This window comes from Stylophora pistillata, chromosome 2 (genome assembly GCF_964205215.1).
Source record: "Stylophora pistillata chromosome 2, jaStyPist1.2, whole genome shotgun sequence".
Lineage (NCBI taxonomy): Eukaryota > Metazoa > Cnidaria > Anthozoa > Scleractinia > Pocilloporidae > Stylophora > Stylophora pistillata.
The window spans coordinates 40654878-40674536 of NC_142520.1; the positions used below are offsets into that span (position 1 = coordinate 40654878).

The window sequence follows — 19659 nt, forward strand, 5'->3', positions numbered from 1 at the left end:
AAACCCGAAAGCAAATTATTTAAACACGAAGGCGCGCTATGAAAGGAGCCTTTGGTCCCACTGGACCATTTGTCAATCAACCGTCGTGTGATGTAGAACTCTTAGAGGCAAGTCAGCTTGAGCTACAGCTACTCCAAAGCAGTGAACAGCGGGCGCATTCCTCAAAATTGTTTTATGTCTTCATCACAATACAAGAATTTTTGAGATTTGTATCTCCTTTCTCCAATGGAAACTGTCTTTATTTGTGGCGGTAAATTTGGGATCGAAGTAGGTGGTTCGCACGTTACCTCATACCACCATGCTGGTGGAAGTAAACAATAGATATCTCATTAGCTCCTTTTGTTCGTCTACCAGCATTTACATTTGACCTGCACACGTCAACGGTGAGTGACAAATGAGCCTAGGTCTTCCCAGGGAAGACTTCCTTATATAGCGCGTCTTCGTGTTTAAGATTCACTGCTCACATACGATATGATATGCTGAATTGAACTTGTAGCTCGCCGCAGGAGAGAGTAAACACGTCCAACCACTTGCGAAACTCTAACTCAAAAGATAATTTTTTTTTTTCGTTTTTGACTTCTTCCTCGGCCGGCGTTACTGTCCTGACCGCTTAAGGTCCCTGCTGTCCACGTGATACACGCTACCTAAGGTGTCTACCGGCTAAATGTCTTGCGGGAAAATATTTTTTTCCTTTGTCACGATTTTGTGATATCTTTTAAATGTCTTGCGTAGCACAGTGTCTGTTAGTTGATGTAATTCATGCGTTCTTGATACCAGCAAAAGTGAATAATAACCCATAGAGTTTCCATAAGGCTTAAAGCAAAGGAACACCAATGCAGAACATTCCACCACTTAAATTACCAAGCTGTACTCCAGCAGTAGTTCAGCTGCTGTTACTGTTCTGGGGCCTCTGGATTTACTTCTTAAAGAGATTGTGTTGACGCATGAGTTATCCATAGAACGTCCACCTCGTAAATCCGTTATAACTTGCATACATCCTCTCTATTAATGTAGAAATTTGCTTTTTCTTTTTGGCTTTGTTTGTCGATTTGAAATAATCATTGTTGTGCGCATGTTTACTTGTAATGATCAAATTCAGTTTTCTCGATTCTCTGAGACACGTTTTGTTTCAAAAGTTATACTAGAAGGATTTAGCGATTGAGCTCTTCTAGCTAGCGGTCAAAGGAGATTTTTTAGAAATGCAGATATGTCACGAATTTCAGAAAATGTACATCTTTTTAAAAACATGCTTTGACAACCTCTGAAGGTACAAAATCTCCTGTTTTAAAACTTAATTTTTAAATCACTCAAAGATTTGCATTCTATAGCTCAACTTAACCTTGGAATTCAAAGGTTCATCGATCCTTTCGTCGTATTATCTACGAAGCAAGCGTCAATCGTCCACTGATTTCAGCATCACCACATTAGCGGGTTGATGTTTGGCTTGTGGAGAATAGACGTACAGAGTGATACTAATGGTATAGATTGCGTAACGTGGAAAAAAGAAACATTACGCTTTTCACTTTTTCAACTTTCTTTTCTTTGATCCAGGATTAAAAGCTGTCATTTTGTTGCGTGAAAGGAAAGCTTACTCCTTCCGCTTACTTGTCAAAGCCCGGAAAGGAAAACTCCCGCGAGCTGACATGGCCAGCTGCTGACCATATGAATTTCTTATTAGAAGTTACGCGGCCGATAGAGGAAATATTTCTTCCCTGTTGACCAGCGCCGAAAGCTCATACTACCGAAAGGGAGTATTAAATCGCCGGCCGTATCGAGAAGGAGCAAAATGGATGATGACACTGTTTCGTGCAGGTATATTGAAATCGAATGCTCTTACTTGAATATGTTTCATTTATGCCTTTTCTCCCTTATAAATTATATGAACAACCCAAATATGCTGCCTTGCCTGAGCTATGTTTACTGGGAAAAATTATAACCAATCAACAATTGGAGTAAATGGCTATGGGCAAAATCCCATAGCCGCATTTATTTAAAATTACTGTTCAATCAAATCCTTGATACAAAGTTTGGCCCAGTAAAGGTGAGGGCACTGAAAACGCCAAAAAATACATTATAATGAGCTGAAAATGAGTGGCTGGGACAAGGGGAGGAGGAGGGACGAAAAACCACGTCTTTAACCACCATCAAGATGGAACGGAGTGACGCTCACATGGGAGCCTGGTCACTTGGCAAGCCCAAGTATCCTAAAGGGTATTGGGTATAATCCAAATAAATGCCACCCAAGTCCCAGGCCCCCAAAAGAAATAAAAAGTACACAACGGGGAGAAGAAGCATAAAAATTCTATTTGCAAGCAAATATTTCCTTTATGCTAAGAAACTATAAGGACACAGAGCGCCTTTTGTTGCATCGATCAACATAGACTTGTGTGGAGTCCAAATACTGAAACCGTCATTACAGTTTTATTTGGTCTCTCGTGAAGTTAACTAGTAATAATGGTGGTCAAAATTGTTTGATAAAGAAGCTGCCACAGTTTCTCGAATTTTGAAAAAGCTAAACTGTAGGCGGTTGCAAATTGACGTGAAGTTTATTGACTTGCTGCCACGTGAATTGCATAATAAATGAATTGCATAATAAATGTGACATGCAGTTGCATTTTCACCCCCTCCAAGATAAAATAACCGAGTTTTTTTTCCTTCGAAGTTACCAAATTAAAGTGAAGGACTGTCAAAGCAATTATTGTAACGTTGTCAGTGCACCACATTTGATTTTGGAAGGCGTTACTATATGCAAATTTTATCATGAAACCACCGACATTTTTTATGCTACCAGTCAATCATGCATATCTGGCTTGTCAACAGATAAAAGTAAAAAAAAAAAAATTGTGTAACGGCCATTAAGAACTTGAATTTTACTTCCTAGGATTAGGACTGGAGATAAATCAGATTTAGCAGCCACATTTGCTTTGGACGATGTCAAAATACGCGCTTTTCAGAGTTCTGACCAGCAGGACTGCAGAGAAATCTTCACGAAAGGCATAGAAGCGTGGATAAGTGATGTGTTGCAGGTGGATTTGCCAAGATATTGTGCTTACGTAGGGGTTGAGAGTGTCTTTACACTCTTCCCCCTGGCTTTTTTATGGTCTTTTTACATTATTGGCAGTTATCTTGTAATTGTTTTCATTACTATGTTAACATTTTATCTTAATGCCTATTACCAAGGCTGGAAATACATAAATAGATGCCTGGAAGCAGATTTAAAAAACATCAAGAACTCCTACATGATCCAAAGCGGGAGTCACATGTGGGTGGCTGTGTGGCGTGACAAAATTATTGGTATGGTTGGACTTCTTGAAAAGGAGAGCCATAAACCAAGAATCGCTGAGTTAAAGAGGATGTATGTTTCACATGAATATAGAGGGAAAGGTGTTGCTGCGAAACTGCTTGAGAGGGCAGTGAACTACGCAAAAATTCACCACTATGATAGAATTTTCTTGGATACGACCAGTGCGCATAAAAGGGCTCATCGATTCTACGAGAAGCACGGTTTTCATCTTGTAAATGTTCATCCGTTTCCTCAGCTACTTCCAACAAATCTTCAATTGCATGACTTTGAGTTGCAGTTATAAAATTAACAGTGTGACATTGAAGCTCCTCTCAGTCTTTGGATATTGCCAGGCACTAGGTAGGTGGCTCATGCACCGAGTCCATAGAGCAAAAATAAACAGAAAATTTAAAAATGGTTTTTAATTCTACGACTGCAGCATTTCGTAATTTATCGTCTCTAACAGTGAAAGTTTCTAACTTTTACCCACACAGCACTCCTTCACTTTCCTTTCAAAATCTCAAGCCCAAAGTGCACGTGTGGTTATAAGGTTTCCGCTACCTAGAATTGATCCCAGTTTGCCCCTTCGAAAGAGAAGATCAGCGGTCCTACCAGTAGTTATTTATTTAATTTTTTTTTAATTTCGAACCAAGAGTACTCTTGGTTGGATAGAATTTTATAATATTGTCAAACTCACGATCGTGGAGATCCTTCATGATCGCGTAGCATAATTCCTATTGTTAGGAACCCTTGAACACTATCCGGCTTCGCTTAATGATCACAACTGAAGAAAGCAATGCCGCGGCAGGCAACTGCTGCCCTCAATATTTGATCATTTCAGAGGTCGTGCTGTCAACTTTCGGCGCTGTCTTTTAGAGAAAAACAGCACCATCCTGGTAACCTGGTGTCTCTGGCACACGAGAAAACACGTGAACAACTACGTTACGGTATGTGCAATAAGCAACTGCTTCCTTGAACATATGATCAACTGAGACCCCAACGGAAAGTTATTTAAAAGATTCAGCGCTGCTCTCATACCATATGATATGCTGAATTGGAGTTGTTGCGGCGTAGGAGACGGTAAACACGTCCAACCATTTGCGAAACTCTAACTCAAGACATAAATTGGTTTTTTTTATCGACATTTTCCTCGGCGTTGCAGTTCTGACTGCTTAAGGTCCCTCCTATCCACGTAAAGTACGCGACATAAGGTGTCTACTGGCTAAATGTCTTGCAGGAAAACAATTTTTCCCTTGTCGTGATTTTATGATATCTTTTAAATGTCTTTCTGAGGAAAGTTTCTGTTAGTTGATGTAATTCATGCAGTCTTGATACCAACAAAGGTGAACACTAATCCACTGAGTTTCTGTAAGGCTTAAAGCAAAGGAACACCAACGCAGAACATCCCACCACCAAAATTACCAAGCTGTACTCCAGCAGTAGTTCAGGTGCTCTTACTGTTCTTGGGCCTCTGGATTCACTTTTCAAAGAGATTCGGTTGATACGTGAGTAATCTATAAAACGTCCACCCTCGTAAATCCGTTATGGCTTGCATACCTCCTCTATATCAATTCAGGAATTTGCCCTTTCTTTTCGGCTTTGTTTGTCGATTTGAAACAGTCATTGTTGTGCGAATTTTTACTTGTAATGATCAAAATCAATTTTCTCGACTACCTGAGACACGTTTTGTTTCTTAAGTTACGCTGGGAGGATTTAGCGATTGACCTATTTAAGTGATCAAAGGAGACATAAATAACCATGTTCTCATGAATCAATGTCATGCGATACCTGTTTTTTTGTTCAATAGTATCTATTGCTAAGTTAAGCCAAAAGGCGTGCAGAATATGTTACTGTCTGGCCCCTTCATTTTGATTTTTTTCTTGGATGGGGGAGGGAGAAGGGAAGGGGGCACTCACCGGGAGCACTCTCAGTCTAAATGACTTCTTTTAAAACGGAAAAACAAAAAAAAGAAATCAAAACAAAACGCGGTTTCGCTGCAGAGACATAGGCAGAATATTTTTCCGAATTAAAAAATTGAAAACTGAGCTGAAGCAAAGTAGGACTTGTCCAAACCTCGATAATTAAGAACCGAATCTAGTGTTGTCGAGAAACAAATCCAGCCAGTGGTTAGGGCGAGAAATCAAGCGGTAACCGGGAAGAAATTAACCATCTTAAACCGCTTAGCTTCCGTCTTCATAATTTCCAGACTTGCGGTCATCGAGATAGTTAAAACGTGATTTAACGGAAGGTTTTGCTACAATTGAAATGTCAAATTGAGAAAAATTTAAACACAATTGTTATCCAGGTGAAACAAGGTAATTTCAAACAAGCTTTCATCATTCAATTGAGGACCTTATGGTCAAGGAAATGAATTAGTTTTAAAGCATTTCCGTGTATGCCTCGTAGCTTTGTGTCACCCAACATTACAACAATACCGTTATGTGTATATCCTTATCCGCAACGTTTCCAAAAATCACCTCTTTTAGTAACTCCACCTCGAGGGTTTCCTGTCAGTATCTTTAAATTATCTGAACTTGACACTCCTTCCACTAGAAATCTAACCCGGATACAGCATCCTGTATCGCCTTTTAGCAGCTTGTTAATTTTTAAGTAAGATATTATGTTTGGTCAAGGGAGAATGGCGTGATAAGAATGCGGGTGAAATAAGGCTTTGAAGGTGTAATAACTATTGTCATTATATTTCGTCGCAATCTTCGAAGAGATTCGTTTCCACGAAATAGAACATCTAACCGTCGACACGTTTACAATCAAGCAGCCTAAAGCCATATGAACTGCAAGTTAGAATCATGCCTATACTATATTGAATAAAAAAAAACGTTTGTACCTATCGATTTCGAGCACGAACTTAACAGCGTTTATGCGGGCAAATGCCCTGAACATTTTAGGAAAAAGATAACGAAATTTTTTTTCAAATGTTAAGTCCAGTGTCGTTCCATCACATGGAAGCCACAGATAGGCCTGGATAGTGCAAATCTGAGATTTAAGTTAATGTCCAGAATGACTGTTTGGCAAATATCCTCTATTTCGACTACGATCAACTGAAAATCTGTTCAGTTAATCGAATTATGAGGAAGTGCTTCCACCGTCTACGCTCAAGGGTAAACCCACAATTCCTCTATTCGCTCCGACGAAGGGCTAACGCTCGAAACGTCGGCTTTTATAACCGTAACGGTGGTCAATTTACCATTTCAACTTTGTTGACATATTCAAAATTATTTCGGTAAACCGTAGATACATGTACTATTAACCATCTTACTTCAGGAGTCACCGAAACTGGTATTCCTCCTTACGATTTGATTACATTTTGAACCAAATGTTGATAGGAAGAAGTAAAAAACATAACATGTTCGATTCAACCCCATATTTTCGGATTTAGACAGGTAGGGGGAAAATTAATATTGATATCTGGATATCAATAGTTGAAGGTTTGATCAAGACAGTTCTAACAGTTCAGCCTGAGGTCGAAGGAAGAATACTGCAAGTCTGCAAGAAGTTTTTTGGGATAAGGAAATACTGCCACAAGCTTGAAGCCGTATTTCTTGTAAAGTCGAATGGCTGGTGTCTGTGCACTGGTGGTAGTCAAAACAAGCTTCTCAAATTGCTGTTCTTTGGCATGTTTGAGCAGCTCGTCGAGCAATTTCCTGGCAATTCCCATTCTTCTACAGGCTGATGATACAGACATCCTCTGAAGTTCAGCGACTCCTGGTTTGTGGCCTTCATTGTGTACAAGCCCAACCATTCCCACAACTTTACCATTCCACTCAGCCACCCACATGTGGGAGCCATCATTGGTCATGTAAATCTTTTCAATCTTCTTCAAATCTGTTGCCAAACAACGGTTAATGTACTTCCAACACTCCAGATAAACATGCACGTACAAAAGCGAAAGTACAACTAAACAAGCAAATATGTAGAGGGGAACAAGCCACAGGGAATACTTTATGGCAGCAAGAAACACAAAGGCACTTAAAGCTGCTAGAAGCCAACAGTATCTGGGGAAGACCACTTGTGCCACAAGCTTGATCAATTGCTCCATTCCCTGAGTGAATATTTCTCGACACTCCTTGTAATCAGCACTTCGATATGATCGTACTTTCACTCCATTGGAGTCGGTGGTTTTCAGGGGCGAAGACATCTGTTCAATACAAAATTGGACCATATGATATCATAAGAACAGAACTTCATTTAAAATAGGACAAAAAGGTATGTGAATGCTCAGGATATACATTTACATTCGCCACTATGCTTGGGTGTATGTCTTTACATTAATTTCAAATTTCTTTTTTTTCCTGGTTACATATCCTAGACACAACACACTTCGTTTGACAGCTTTCGTATAGATTATTTTTAATTGTAAGGTAAATGCACGGTCCGCTGAACTGATTAAAAACCGAAGAAAGTACTTCGTCGACGTTTGATTCAACCGTCAGGGCCGATTTTCCATTGTGGTTGATTAGTGTCGCTGGATCGACAATATGGATGACTCGAATGATTAACTGCGATTTAGTAACGATAGCGAAACGGCCTTCCAAAATAACCAGCACTATTCGATTATACTTAGGCCATCATGCGAGTCAGCCGGTGTTCGAGAAATGGTGCAAAGTCCATTTTCACTTTGTAACTTGTTTCCCAATGTCTATTGTTACATAACAAGACATGACAGAAATTATCTGGTAGCAGACTTACTTGGCAGCTTCAAAAGTCGTCTTCCACCCAGCACGCTAAAGATCTCAGGTATTTCAACAACAGTTGATCGTGGGCTCGGTGGCTAAAAGACAGAGCTTACCCTTTTCTTAACGCTTTTAGCTAAGAGAGCGTGACTTTTCTACTGGATTATTTACGGTTTTTTACCGGTTTACGTAAGAGAATTGTATGTTACTCGACGTGTGATAGGTGCCTCTTTAAACATGACACGTAGTGACGTATGACCAGTGTCTTTCGACCAATCAAAGCACTAGAAATGGATTAGACGTGACGTTGATTTCGAAATAAACACGGAACGATTAATTTTCTCTTTAATGTATTTCTATGACAATTTATAGGTTTATTTTCTTGCATTTCTTCATCGATATATCTCATTATTACACAACAACAGAGATGTTGTATGCTTTTGTAGACTTACTCCAATTAATATCCAACCATCTAACTTAATGGCGTGTGGGTCGCGGGGATATTTAGATTACATAAATTGCTCCTCGTACGATGTTTGAATTCACTTTCTCTGTTAAACATTCATCCCCGATAAAAGCTGGCAGATGCCAAGTGCGATTTAAAATCACTGCTCTGATGATAGAATCGTAAACTGGAGTCCAGGTTTGAACTTGACAAGGATGCATTTTTCAGTCCGCTTCCAAATCCTAACAACTACACTATTTTTAGCGTGACAAGCATGTTTTGATTAGATCGAGTACGTCCGTAATGACTTCACGTGTCAAAGCACGCAATCAAATCGTGCACTTTTAAAAAAATACGGATAGTTCATGGAAAACGTGGAACCGTTTAAAGTCTATTTCGCTCGTTGAGTGATCTGCCCTAAAAGCCAAGCAAGATCTCTTTTGTGTGCAAAAGAAAGGACGTACCACGAGTGAAATCATTCTTTATCATGTCTGGTCATAGTCATAAAGAAGGGTGGAAAAGAAGGGTAAATGGTTGGGAGAACTGAAGAAGTGTCCACCATTGTAATTGAGTTCTGAATATCGGAAATTATCTATATGTCCTGTTTTCGTTATCTAACATTTCTGGCTTCCCTTGCTGGCCATTCTGCTAGAGACACGTTTATTTCTTTTGACACGAATCGATTCCATGATTTGTTCTTGGCAGCTTTGCGAGAGCTCTGTCGATTCGTGCATACGTTCGTTGTCAACCGGCGTTGTCAACATTATATTTAATTTCCACTGGACGGTTTTGTTTTTTTTTAGTTTTGTTTCCTCTCAGAAACCAAGTACTGGTAGCTTAATCTTTTTGAGTTCATAAAACAGATATAAACAAGCTAACTTAATTCTAAATCTTTGATCTAATTGGGGTCGTTGTGTCCCAGAAGACAATTATTATGGTGGTGAGAGCGCTCGCTTTACACCAATGTGTCCCGGGTTCGATTCCCGGACCCGGCGTCATAAGTAGATTAAGTTTGTTGGTCCTCTACTCTGCTCCGAGAGGTTTTTCTCCGGGTACTCCGGTTTTCCCCTCTCCTCAAAAACCATTATCATTTGAATTTATTTAATTTAGAGTTTATTTAGATTTACACACTACCCCACAAGTTGTTCAACTTTAAACATTATCGTGTCTAAATAAAGGTGTGATTATTATTATTATTATTATTATTATTATTATGGACCTACGGAGCAGAGGATGTGTTCGTCAACATGAAAAGTGCCATTGTTTTTATTGCATGAAATAGGTGGAAAATTTTTCTTAAACCCTCGAAATTGGCGGAAGTAATCTTTGACCTCGAGAGTGTGTTGCGCAAGAATAATTTCGAGAACAGACATTGTTACGGGAAAAATCACAGGCTGGAACAAAATGTTATCACGTGCATATTTCATTGGTTGAGAGGATTCTCTCTTATCATGGTTCTATGCATCGTTTTCTCAAGGTTATATCTACTTCTTTTTTGAATTTTGGGAAAAACTAAAGAATCATCACCAATCGTGGTATACGACGTGCATAAACAACCTGGCTAATCAGTCTAATTGGTTAGAGCTATGGATGGTATACGATAAATGAACGATTTTTATTGCAACCTGCCAAATTGTACACATTTAATCTTTATACACATTTCATGAAATAAAAACACTTGTTAGCGGTGGTTATCTATGCCCGATATATCTATAATATGGTTCACGTACTGCCCTTGGTTCGGATCAAATAACTTTTCAGTCAACAATAAAAATAAGTTAAAAAAAAGCTTGAAAATTAGTCAGTACTCTGGACATCTATGAGTAGGTTTCTTGTTTTTCACTGCCGTCCGATTCATTTGCATGCAGTCTGTAGAGCGGTACAATGTATGGGACCCATCAAAACAGCGTTCCTCTAACCGACAGCAAGCTTCTGCCCATCTTGTATACTTCTCTAGTTACAGAGCGTTTCCAAAGTTCAAGTCGAGTCCAAATTAATTTCGTGGAAACTGTTCTTCATTTTGCAATCTTTTTTGCATTTCAATAAGAACCACTTGACTCGTCATTTCCTACTCATTCAGTTTCACGGGAAAAAGGAAGAGTCCAATTTGTTTGTTGACATATTTAGGTGTTGCTTCAACAACTTCAACAATAGCGAAATGAGGATGAAAGTCCCCACAGTCATAACCACTAGGCAGTACTCCAAAATCCATTCTTGTGTTGAGTATTGTCGGAGAATTCTGCACCTGTATAATTCACGAGAGGTGGGGATTTGTTCTGGTCTGGGTCCCTCTGCCATCTTGTCTAAGAAACCCTTTGCGTTGCAGTCGTTGAAGTTCTAATGAAATGTGTTGGTCTTTGAAAATAATCAAATTATTATATCATGTAAGGATCGTTTTATCACATGAATAACAGGAAACACAACCCGGTTTTATTAAAGCTTTACGGAACGTTTTCTTTATCAACTTCCGCTGGTCATCGTTTGCGTGACAATAGCTCTTCAGAGTTTGAGGAAAATACATTGATAGATCAGCACTCATAACAAATCTTAGAAAAAAGCTTTGGTGGGAAGATGAAGAAGCAGATTTTGCTCTCTACTGACCGATTTTCTTTCTCTCAAGGAGCTGAATAAGTGAACAGGGTTCTCAACACCTGTAATTTCTTTACACTTACAGTGATTAACAGTTGAACCTTACTCAATCAATCAACTATATTGGTGCTTGTGACGTCATTGTCCTTCCGACGTTCTCTCTTAAGGTTTACATAATTGGAAAAATTCCATTTTTGTGCCCACAGGTTGCGTTTCGTACTCTTAACCCACTCTTTTGAGCATGCTATCTCCCAAATGAGTACTTCAAAAACATCTTAGAGCATTTAAAACTTAGTTTTAAAGATTTCATGGAAAAAAAATCGGGAGAATCCATGCAATACCTCCAAATCAAGAACGCTGTATTTAAAAACAAAAGAATTTTCAGATAGCTCGGGTCAATGGTCCAAGTATACGATACTTTTGATTATCGTGATATAACGAATATTTTCAAAGAACACGCGACGTTTTTCAGTACCAAGCCAGACCCAGAAATAATGCAGTAATTGATATTTAAATTTCTCAATTAAAAAGGCTGTATATAGAAACGTGGCATTTTTACTTGAAAATATTGCGTGGGAATGGCGTGGAAATCCTACACCTTTCTAGAATGCCCTCTCTTGACCTCGTAAGTATTATGATCATTCTCAAGTCTGAAAGTCACGTTCACATACATGTACGACTTAGAAATTTAACAGACTTCAAATTAAGATTTCTTTTTGAGAAAATGGGCAGGTTAAGGCAGATCAGCCTACCAGAGCCAATCCCTGACCCCTCTAACGGTGGCCGTGTGAGGCACAATATCATTTTTTGTCAATGAGATTTAAACAGAGTGGCTATAAGGAAAAAGGGATTTTTTTTTCTTCGTTTTGCTCTTTTTTCGCTTTTATTTTTGTTTTTGCATTTGATTTCTGTTTTGCTTTCGTTTGTTGGTATTGCACTTCTCGACTTGGTTTGCTCGGAGGAGAGATATTCAAACCCCTGTCAAACTTTTCATTCGTTCATTGGTTTAAATGTCTTCCCCGTGTGAAAGCGAGGTTAAACGAGACCGGCCTAATCGCGTGAAAATTCGAAAGAGCAGACATTTATGGCGTTCTTCCATTATCGCTGATATCTCTTTTTGCAAATGTGTTTTTGAAATGAATCTCTCTCATTTTGAGTTTTACGTGAAAATGACCGTAGAATGACTACACGAAAAAAAAAAAAAATAGAAAAAAAAAAAAAATAAATAAAAATAAAAAAAAATAAAATAGGAAAAAAAATTAAATAAAAAAAATAAAAAATGAAAAAAAAAATAAAAAAAATAAAAAAATAAAATAAAAAATAAAATAAAATAAAATAGAATAAAATAAATAAAATAGATGAGTAAAATAGATTATACAGCCGCCTTCTGAACCAGCTGTTTCAAAAACGTTCTCCGCCAGCCTTACTTTATACCTTCAACTTACAGTTTAAATTAATTCTATATTCTACTATGTTATTATGGTGCTTTCCAAATGATATGGTATCCATATCTTGAATTGTATCTTACATAAACTTTTAAGATTTTCTATCATGTTTGTTATCTAAAAACTTGCTTGATATATTTCTCTTGCATACATTCACAATTTTCAATTACTATTCTGCATGAACACTTTTTGTTTCTCTTTAATTTTTTTTCTCTTAATTAACGAGTACTAACTTGCCACCATCTCTGTGAATGCTCAAGTGCAAAATGTATTTCGTTCTTAAAAAAGTAGTTTAACAAATTGACAGTGGTTAAGCGTGGTCTGTACTCCCAAGTTGTCGACAACGCTATTCGTCATCAGAGTAGTCAAAGTGTTGGGGACTCCCAAAGCGCAGCCGCTAAACTAATATCGATTTTTTTTTTCTCACCACAATATCGACTTCAGATAAAACGGATTCTTCCAATGAGTGACACGTTGCGTGACACGTTTACGCGAGCAGTGTTGTCTGTATTCTCTATAATCGACAGCGACAAATTGGCCAATCAGATTGCGACACTACTGCCAATTGTGGTAAAAAATTTTCTTCCTGCTGGACCCTCTTTCTTCAATTTTTCTCGTTCTTTCTTCTGTTTTCCCATTTTTGTTTCGCGCTCAGGCTAAAGGAAGAAATCCACGCCCTAAGACAGGAACCCGGGAGGAAGAAGGTGGAAATTCTCCTTATCCGGAGAAGATTCTATTCAGAAATTCTTTGACGGTTAGCTCAATTGATAGAGCGCCGGACTGTTGTGCGGGAGGTCGTGAGTTCAAATCCGGCCGGACCAACACTCAGGGTCTTTAATTAACTGAGAAGAAAGTGCTGCCTTCGTAATAATATCTGCAAATGGTTAAACTTTCTAGTCTTCTCGGATAGGGACGATAAATGGAGGTCCCGTCTCCTGCGGGGTTGGGGTAGGAGACGTTAATTTCCCACACACGAGATTACTCTGTGATGGATGTCCTCCCCGGGGTGGGATGGGTGGTAAAAAAGGGGTTAGGTGTCGAAAGTTCTGTTCCTTTCTCCTGCCATTCCTGTGGCGAATTAATTAAACTTAAACTTAAACTTAAGTTTATCAACGAGTAAATAGCAATCGTTGATAACGGTTGGTTGAACGTACATGAAGTGTTAACAACTCTGTCCAGTTATGTATCTTTGTTTTAGACAAAGGCTGTACGTCCATGGAAAGTTCTGCCAACTGTCAGTTTGAACAAAGGCTTGCTGTTCAGAAGATAGAAAGTTATGCTTACCTATTTTCCAGCTGCTCGAGACAAAATCAAGAATGCTGCTCGTATTTACTCTTAAACAAAGACACGCTGTCTAGATGATCGAAATTTCTGCTTTTCATCTCCTTTCTGGGAAAATACGGTCAAAATTACTTATTATTTTGATCCTAAAATGGGTCTCCATGAAATCTAAACCCGAATTCGCAGAAGAGCTACTGACAAGCAATTAGTAATCAGCAGAAAACGATTGAAATTTAACTATTCCCTCTGCATGTGATACAAAGGTCTCCAGATATAAATACTGTAGCTACCTAAGAGAACTAAACAGATATCGGAGGTACTGCAAGTGACTTGTCTGCAGCAGCAAAGAATTACCAAACAAGAGTATTTCGTATCTCATGGAAGATGGAAGCAAGGCCTAGACCGGTGTATTCTTACAACCCAGGATATATTCGCCCTTCTAGCGATTTACGCAGATGCCCTGTGCATGTTGTCAGGCAGTTATCAACGCAAGAACTGATTTTGGAGTACTGCCTTGTGATTGTAACTGTTGGTTTTTTTGTTATAATTTCACTTTTATTCGGAATGCTTAAGTGCCGCCTTAACATGGCAAGCAATGAACTGGACTCGTCCTTCTTCAGGTGAAACTGCTGAGAGAGGGAATTAAATATTCATGCTTGTCGCCACTTATGCAGATGCCTTGCGGGTATTGTCAAGCAATTATCAACGCAAGAACTAATTTTGGAGTAATACCTTGTGGTTGTAAATGTTGATTTATCGTCCTTATGGTTTTATTATTGCGCAAAATGCTGAAATGCTACCTCAGTAGTATGGCAAGGAATAAATTAGACTCGTCCTTCTTCTGGTTGAACTGAGTGGGGGAAGAAACAGCACGGCAAGTTTTACTATTTCAAAAAATGTAGAACGAATTTATAGTCTCCAAATGTTGGATCCAACTTGAGCTTTGGAAAAGTGGAGTGAAGTGACCGCATGCAGTAGGATTACTTGATAGGTCATGTAAATTGTATCAGTCAACGCATGGGACGGCTCTAATATGCAACAATTGTGTCACTAAGTCTTTTTATTTTAAGTCCAGAAAAAAAAATGAGAAAGTTTGTCTGAAAGGCAAGTTGTTTTGCATACCATTTTGCGATTTAGCTATCGAAAGTTGTGATGTTCATAATCTTAGCTGATTTGGTTCTATTCCTGCGATCGTCTGCGATCGCGATCGCACTGGATCGCACACGATCGGCTGCGATCATACTGAACCAGGCTTTATATCGACACTTTTTTTTATTTTTTTTTTTAACCATTAACTCCTGACACCGGGATAGAGATGTAAAATGTAACATTTGTCTGAGGGAATCCTTATTGAATCTAGAGACGGTTTTTTGGCTGTAAAGTGAATGTTGATTAACTGCCATCTGCGAGCCATTCATTCGGAATCGTATTATGCAGTGAGTCAAAAAATAAGTTCAGGTTATCAGCTTTTGTCTGGTGTTGCGCGTCAATAAGGTTGATGCAGTGTAATTTACCGTACACCTTTTTATAATTTTGATTGTTATATAGCTGGCAGTGCCCGTGGGCAAGATTAGGCAAATCCTGTGTTCTGATTGGCTACCCAAGCGGGCAAGATGGAGCCATTATCCCTTGCAAGAAAAGAAGTGCGGTAAACGGACTTCGTAACTTTTGTATGAAGAAAGCAGTCGAAAAGAAGACAAAAATTAAATGAGCCCCTTACGTACTTCGAAAAAAACCTGAGGGCTGTTTATGTACTTATTATAAACAAGTCATTATTCATTCTTACTAAGCGAAATATTTTTGCTATACGATAAATCCTTTCATATTTATCGACACTGACTACTATTATTGCTGCTATGTTAATCCCTTTGCTAAAATAGATATTATTTTAACACAACAGGAGTTCATTGAAAAAACAAATAGTTTGGAGTAGTGAAAAAAGGGAACTGACTGTATGCTACCTGTCGTGGACTTACGTGGGACAAGAAAGAAATGCCGAAGGAACAGCAGGGGAGGGGAGGGGAGAGGGGATCGTTTGTACATGGTTGGTGGTCTTTAAAGATGAATCGTTATCTAAATTTTAAAAATATAATTTTGAAAACAGATATCACCGAGGCTCGTGTGTTGCTGGAATTGTAGAGATGGTGGCTTTCTGCATCAGGTAGAATAAATCATTCCGTCTCGATCCAAACATTACCAAGAAATTAGGCCGTAAGAGGTGAGCTTAAGAAAACTCCCAGCACTAATTCATCAGATTCAAGACCAATCGCCACAAAGTCACCGGCGAAGGACGGTGGACAGAAGATCGGAGGCAAGGGCTCTTCAGGCGACTTACCGCTGGTGGTTAGTGTCACCCTGCGTTTGGATAACGACCAACAGTTGTTGCTGAGAGCTACTGATATGGAGGCAGCGTGGCCAAGTGGTCAGCGTGTTGGACTCGCGCAAACCGCCGCTCACGCGTTCGAGTCCCGCCCTGACCACTATCTAGATTTGTTTCACTGTAGCTCCGAGTTCAAATCCTTGGCCTTGCTTGTAAATTAATAGCCAACTGGTTTTCCATTGGCCGGTTGGGATTCTTAATAATGATATCTTCAATTTTGAATTATTTGTTTCAGTTGTTTGCAAAGGACCACAATGAGAACTACTGATACTACCAGCAATTGTGCAATCCAATAAAGTCATTATTTATTTATCTATTTATTTATTTATTTAAAGCAGGATTACGAGCATACAAGAATATCTTATCTAAACAAATTAAGATACAACATTGAATATTAGTTACATTAAGTTTCAAATCCCCTGCCATGCATCAAAATTCCAATTATGCGCGCCGCTACCTGAAAAAAATGCTTACGCCTTTGCAAAGCAGTAATAAACACTAGTCCTAACGTTAAATCCCGGAAATCTCCGATGCTGAACCATGGGAAATACTTAGATTTAAGAAAAACAAAATTTCTTAGTTTTCCTACGGAATATACACTAATTGACTGATTTTATAGTACTTCTGGCGAGGGCACTTGATAACGCAGAGGGATGGTTGATGTTTGTGGAAATGAACGAACGAGCAAACAAACAAACAATTGCAAGTAGAAGAGTTATCGCGAAAAAACATTCTAAAGTACTAATTGGCAGATGTTGGAGCCAAAAAAACAGTTATCTCATTACCATTTTTAGTGACCGCAAAGCTGTTTAGAATTCACTAACCTTTTGGTCGCCTAGATAGGTCAATTAATTACAAAACCCTTAGAAACGTATTCATAACAAAACGATAGCGAACTCGTTGAGAAGCGGGAACTTGTTTGCTACGTTAAGACATGTAGGTACAAATTCTTTTATCAAAATACAAAATATAAATAGGAAGGGTCAAATTTCGATAATTCTCCGATTGTAGATTGAGTTCCCAATCTTGAACGGATTAAAGAGTTGAGCGCGAAAGAGGTCTACAGCACTTTTGGAGGCAGTGATGGCCATGGAGTACGCACACATCGACACATTCCCATCGAGAACTGAACCTAGAAGCCAAGGAAATATAACAAATCAAGAGTTAATGCTGGAATACAGCCTGGTTATCTTGCTCCTGGGTTGCTTTGCGTTGGTGTCTCTTTGGTTCAAATTTTATCAACAAGTAATGGATTATGATTCATTCTTCTGTTTGAAGACAAACTGAACTAAAACTGGATGACTGGGGAGAACGTCAGGTAGAAACACGTTAGGGAATCGTCCGCAAAGGATGGAATTTATCAGCACAACAGCACAAAGAGAATTTTAGAATATTACGACATCACAGAAAAATGAGCTTTTGCCTTTTCAGAAGACCTTTTGTAGAATAAAAAAATTAATTGTGTTATTTCTCTTTTTTACATTTTTATTTTGACACATTTTTTTAAATTCTTGCATCGTCGCGTGCCTTACAAATTGGATATATTTATGGATGTTCAACGTGTTTTGAAGTTCAGATGGAAAAGGTGTAGTTATAAGTTGATAAACATGACATTGATGAAAACAATGTAAAACAGCAGGTTCGCGAAATTGACTTGATCGGGGGAACTGTGGATTGTCATCGACGTGGTTCAAGCTCCTCCTTGTTTTCGAGAAGAAACTCAAGGGAGATGTTTATTTATTTAAAGATTGCAGTCAGCGATAATTGAGCTATCCTTGAATTAATGAAATAAGTTGTTGCTAAAAATTGTAACATACGTACTGGTAGCCATAGATGCATGTACTTGTATTGCAAACTTGACTGTTTTCTTGGCTATATATTTTTTCTCAGAATTAAAAATCTTTCAGTTTCATCTGAGGGTAGACTCCGCTGTTTACTAAATGGGATATGAAATCAATGGAATTTCAGGCTCTTGGCATGCCAAAACTGTTGTTTACGGTTCTGTCATGCATCACGTGATAAAAGGTCAGGTTATCAACTTGTTTTGTTCACAATTGCTGTTAATTTTCGACGTCTTTCCATCAAATTTGAATTCTATCGATTTTCAAAGCAGCAACGTTACTAGCTTTTCATTTTTTATGATTATGGCAGAGCCAAACAGTTATAAAGAGGTTACCTCGCCATTAGAAGATAGTTTGTTTGGTGGGGCGGGAGTAATCAGGCCCTTGTTTGTGAGTTCCAAGTTGTCCGAGGATGCGCTCCAACAAAGAGCACTCTTAGTTCCAACACAAAAGAAGTGTTGCTGTAAGAACTGCTTATTCAGTGCAAGGAAACGGCATTTTGGCATAAGTTCAGCATTGCTTAAAATTGTGGCTATCATTTCTATTGAGGGGGGCAGACATTGGGGTTTACGGTGTTGCGTTGATCTCAAACCTTACGGTGTATGATGTTTGTAATTTCAAACCGACGGTGTTCGGTTAAATAAATATCTTTCGCTGTTGCAGTTTATCCTTTAACCCTTTTTAAACTAGATTTTTATAACTCACGGCTAACTGTTGAACAAAATAAGCAATTCATCCAAGTTAATCTTTAATAAACATTACTGATTAACCTCAAGCCGTGTTCGTTAATATTTCACTCGGCCTCTGGACCTCTACCACATTGGCAGCCAAAGACCAGCGCGCGGTAACGACGACTGAAACCAGACCGGGTAAAAAATAGCCACAAAATTGTTTATTTAGAAAAATTATCTTTCACCACCGACACTTAACAGGTGCGGTGGTTTTTCGCGGCTTGACAAGTTTTGAATTGAATTGAATTGAATTGAATCTTTATTAAGTCATAAGATAAATAATCACATATCCTATGTTACAACATTAAAAGAAGGTATATATATAAATTACAGAGAAAATCAAGATAAAAATTATAAGACTAGATTATGTTTAAAAATTAAGCGATTAACAAACGTGTTTTTGAACCTATCAGTGTTTATTTTAGGATGGTGACTTTGGTCGAAGCGGACAAATTTTCAAACGTACCGCCGACAAAATTTGTCACGGGAAAAATCAACTAAATAAACAAAACCGTGATAAACATGTCGATCATCTGTCGTAAACGCCGTGATCAGTGTGGTAATTGAACGGAGTTTAGTTTACCAAAAGATTGCAGTAATTGTCTTTCTTTGCGAAACTCGCGAATTTCACAACTTCAAACAACTTAGATGAATCCTGGTAATTAGAGTTTGAATCCATAGACAAATTAAAGCGGCCAGTCTGATGAGCAGGTCAGGCGCTGAATGCAGCCGGGGCAAGATACAACGGTGGAGTGATTTGCCAGTCACCGCTTTGCCAGTCCAACAGTGAAACAGTAGATGGCACAAGATCCAAAAGTGCCAAATCAAAGAAAAGGGAAAGGAAAAGCCAAATTGAATAAAATTACAGCGAAATATAGAATCTGTTTTTTTTTTTGGCTGTTAACCAAATTTGACAGATTTAACAGCTTCGGCCCTTTTTAGTACGGATGCAACAGAGGAGACAAAAATGTGT

General features: G+C 38.6%; 2 protein-coding genes across 6 annotated transcripts; one reads left to right on the top strand and one right to left on the bottom strand.

Moving 5' to 3' along the window:
• The first annotated feature begins 1682 nt into the window (after positions 1 to 1682).
• Positions 1683 to 18026, top strand: LOC111333881 (N-acetylaspartate synthetase-like). 5 transcript variants are annotated; one of them, XM_088751354.1, is made up of 4 exons: positions 1683 to 1812; positions 2882 to 7507; positions 15839 to 17050; positions 17126 to 18026. In XM_088751354.1, the coding sequence occupies exons 1-2, from the start codon at positions 1787 to 1789 to the stop codon at positions 3585 to 3587; spliced, it is 732 nt and encodes a 243-aa protein (XP_088607480.1). In that variant the 5' UTR covers positions 1683 to 1786; the 3' UTR covers positions 3588 to 7507; positions 15839 to 17050; positions 17126 to 18026. The 5 variants fall into 5 exon arrangements, with proteins under 5 accessions (XP_088607480.1, XP_088607483.1, XP_088607479.1 ...); XM_088751357.1 differs by having other exon boundaries at positions 2882 to 3026; positions 3181 to 7507; positions 15839 to 18026; XM_088751353.1 differs by having other exon boundaries at positions 15839 to 18026.
• Positions 5962 to 8168, bottom strand: LOC111333876 (N-acetyltransferase 8F1). The gene is made up of 2 exons (XM_022939511.2): positions 7991 to 8168; positions 5962 to 7439 (listed from the first exon to the last, which is right to left on the bottom strand). Exon 2 carries the CDS (start codon positions 7437 to 7439, stop codon positions 6747 to 6749), a length of 693 nt encoding a protein of 230 aa, XP_022795246.2. The 5' UTR covers positions 7991 to 8168; the 3' UTR covers positions 5962 to 6746.
• Positions 18027 to 19659: the final 1633 nt, after the last annotated feature.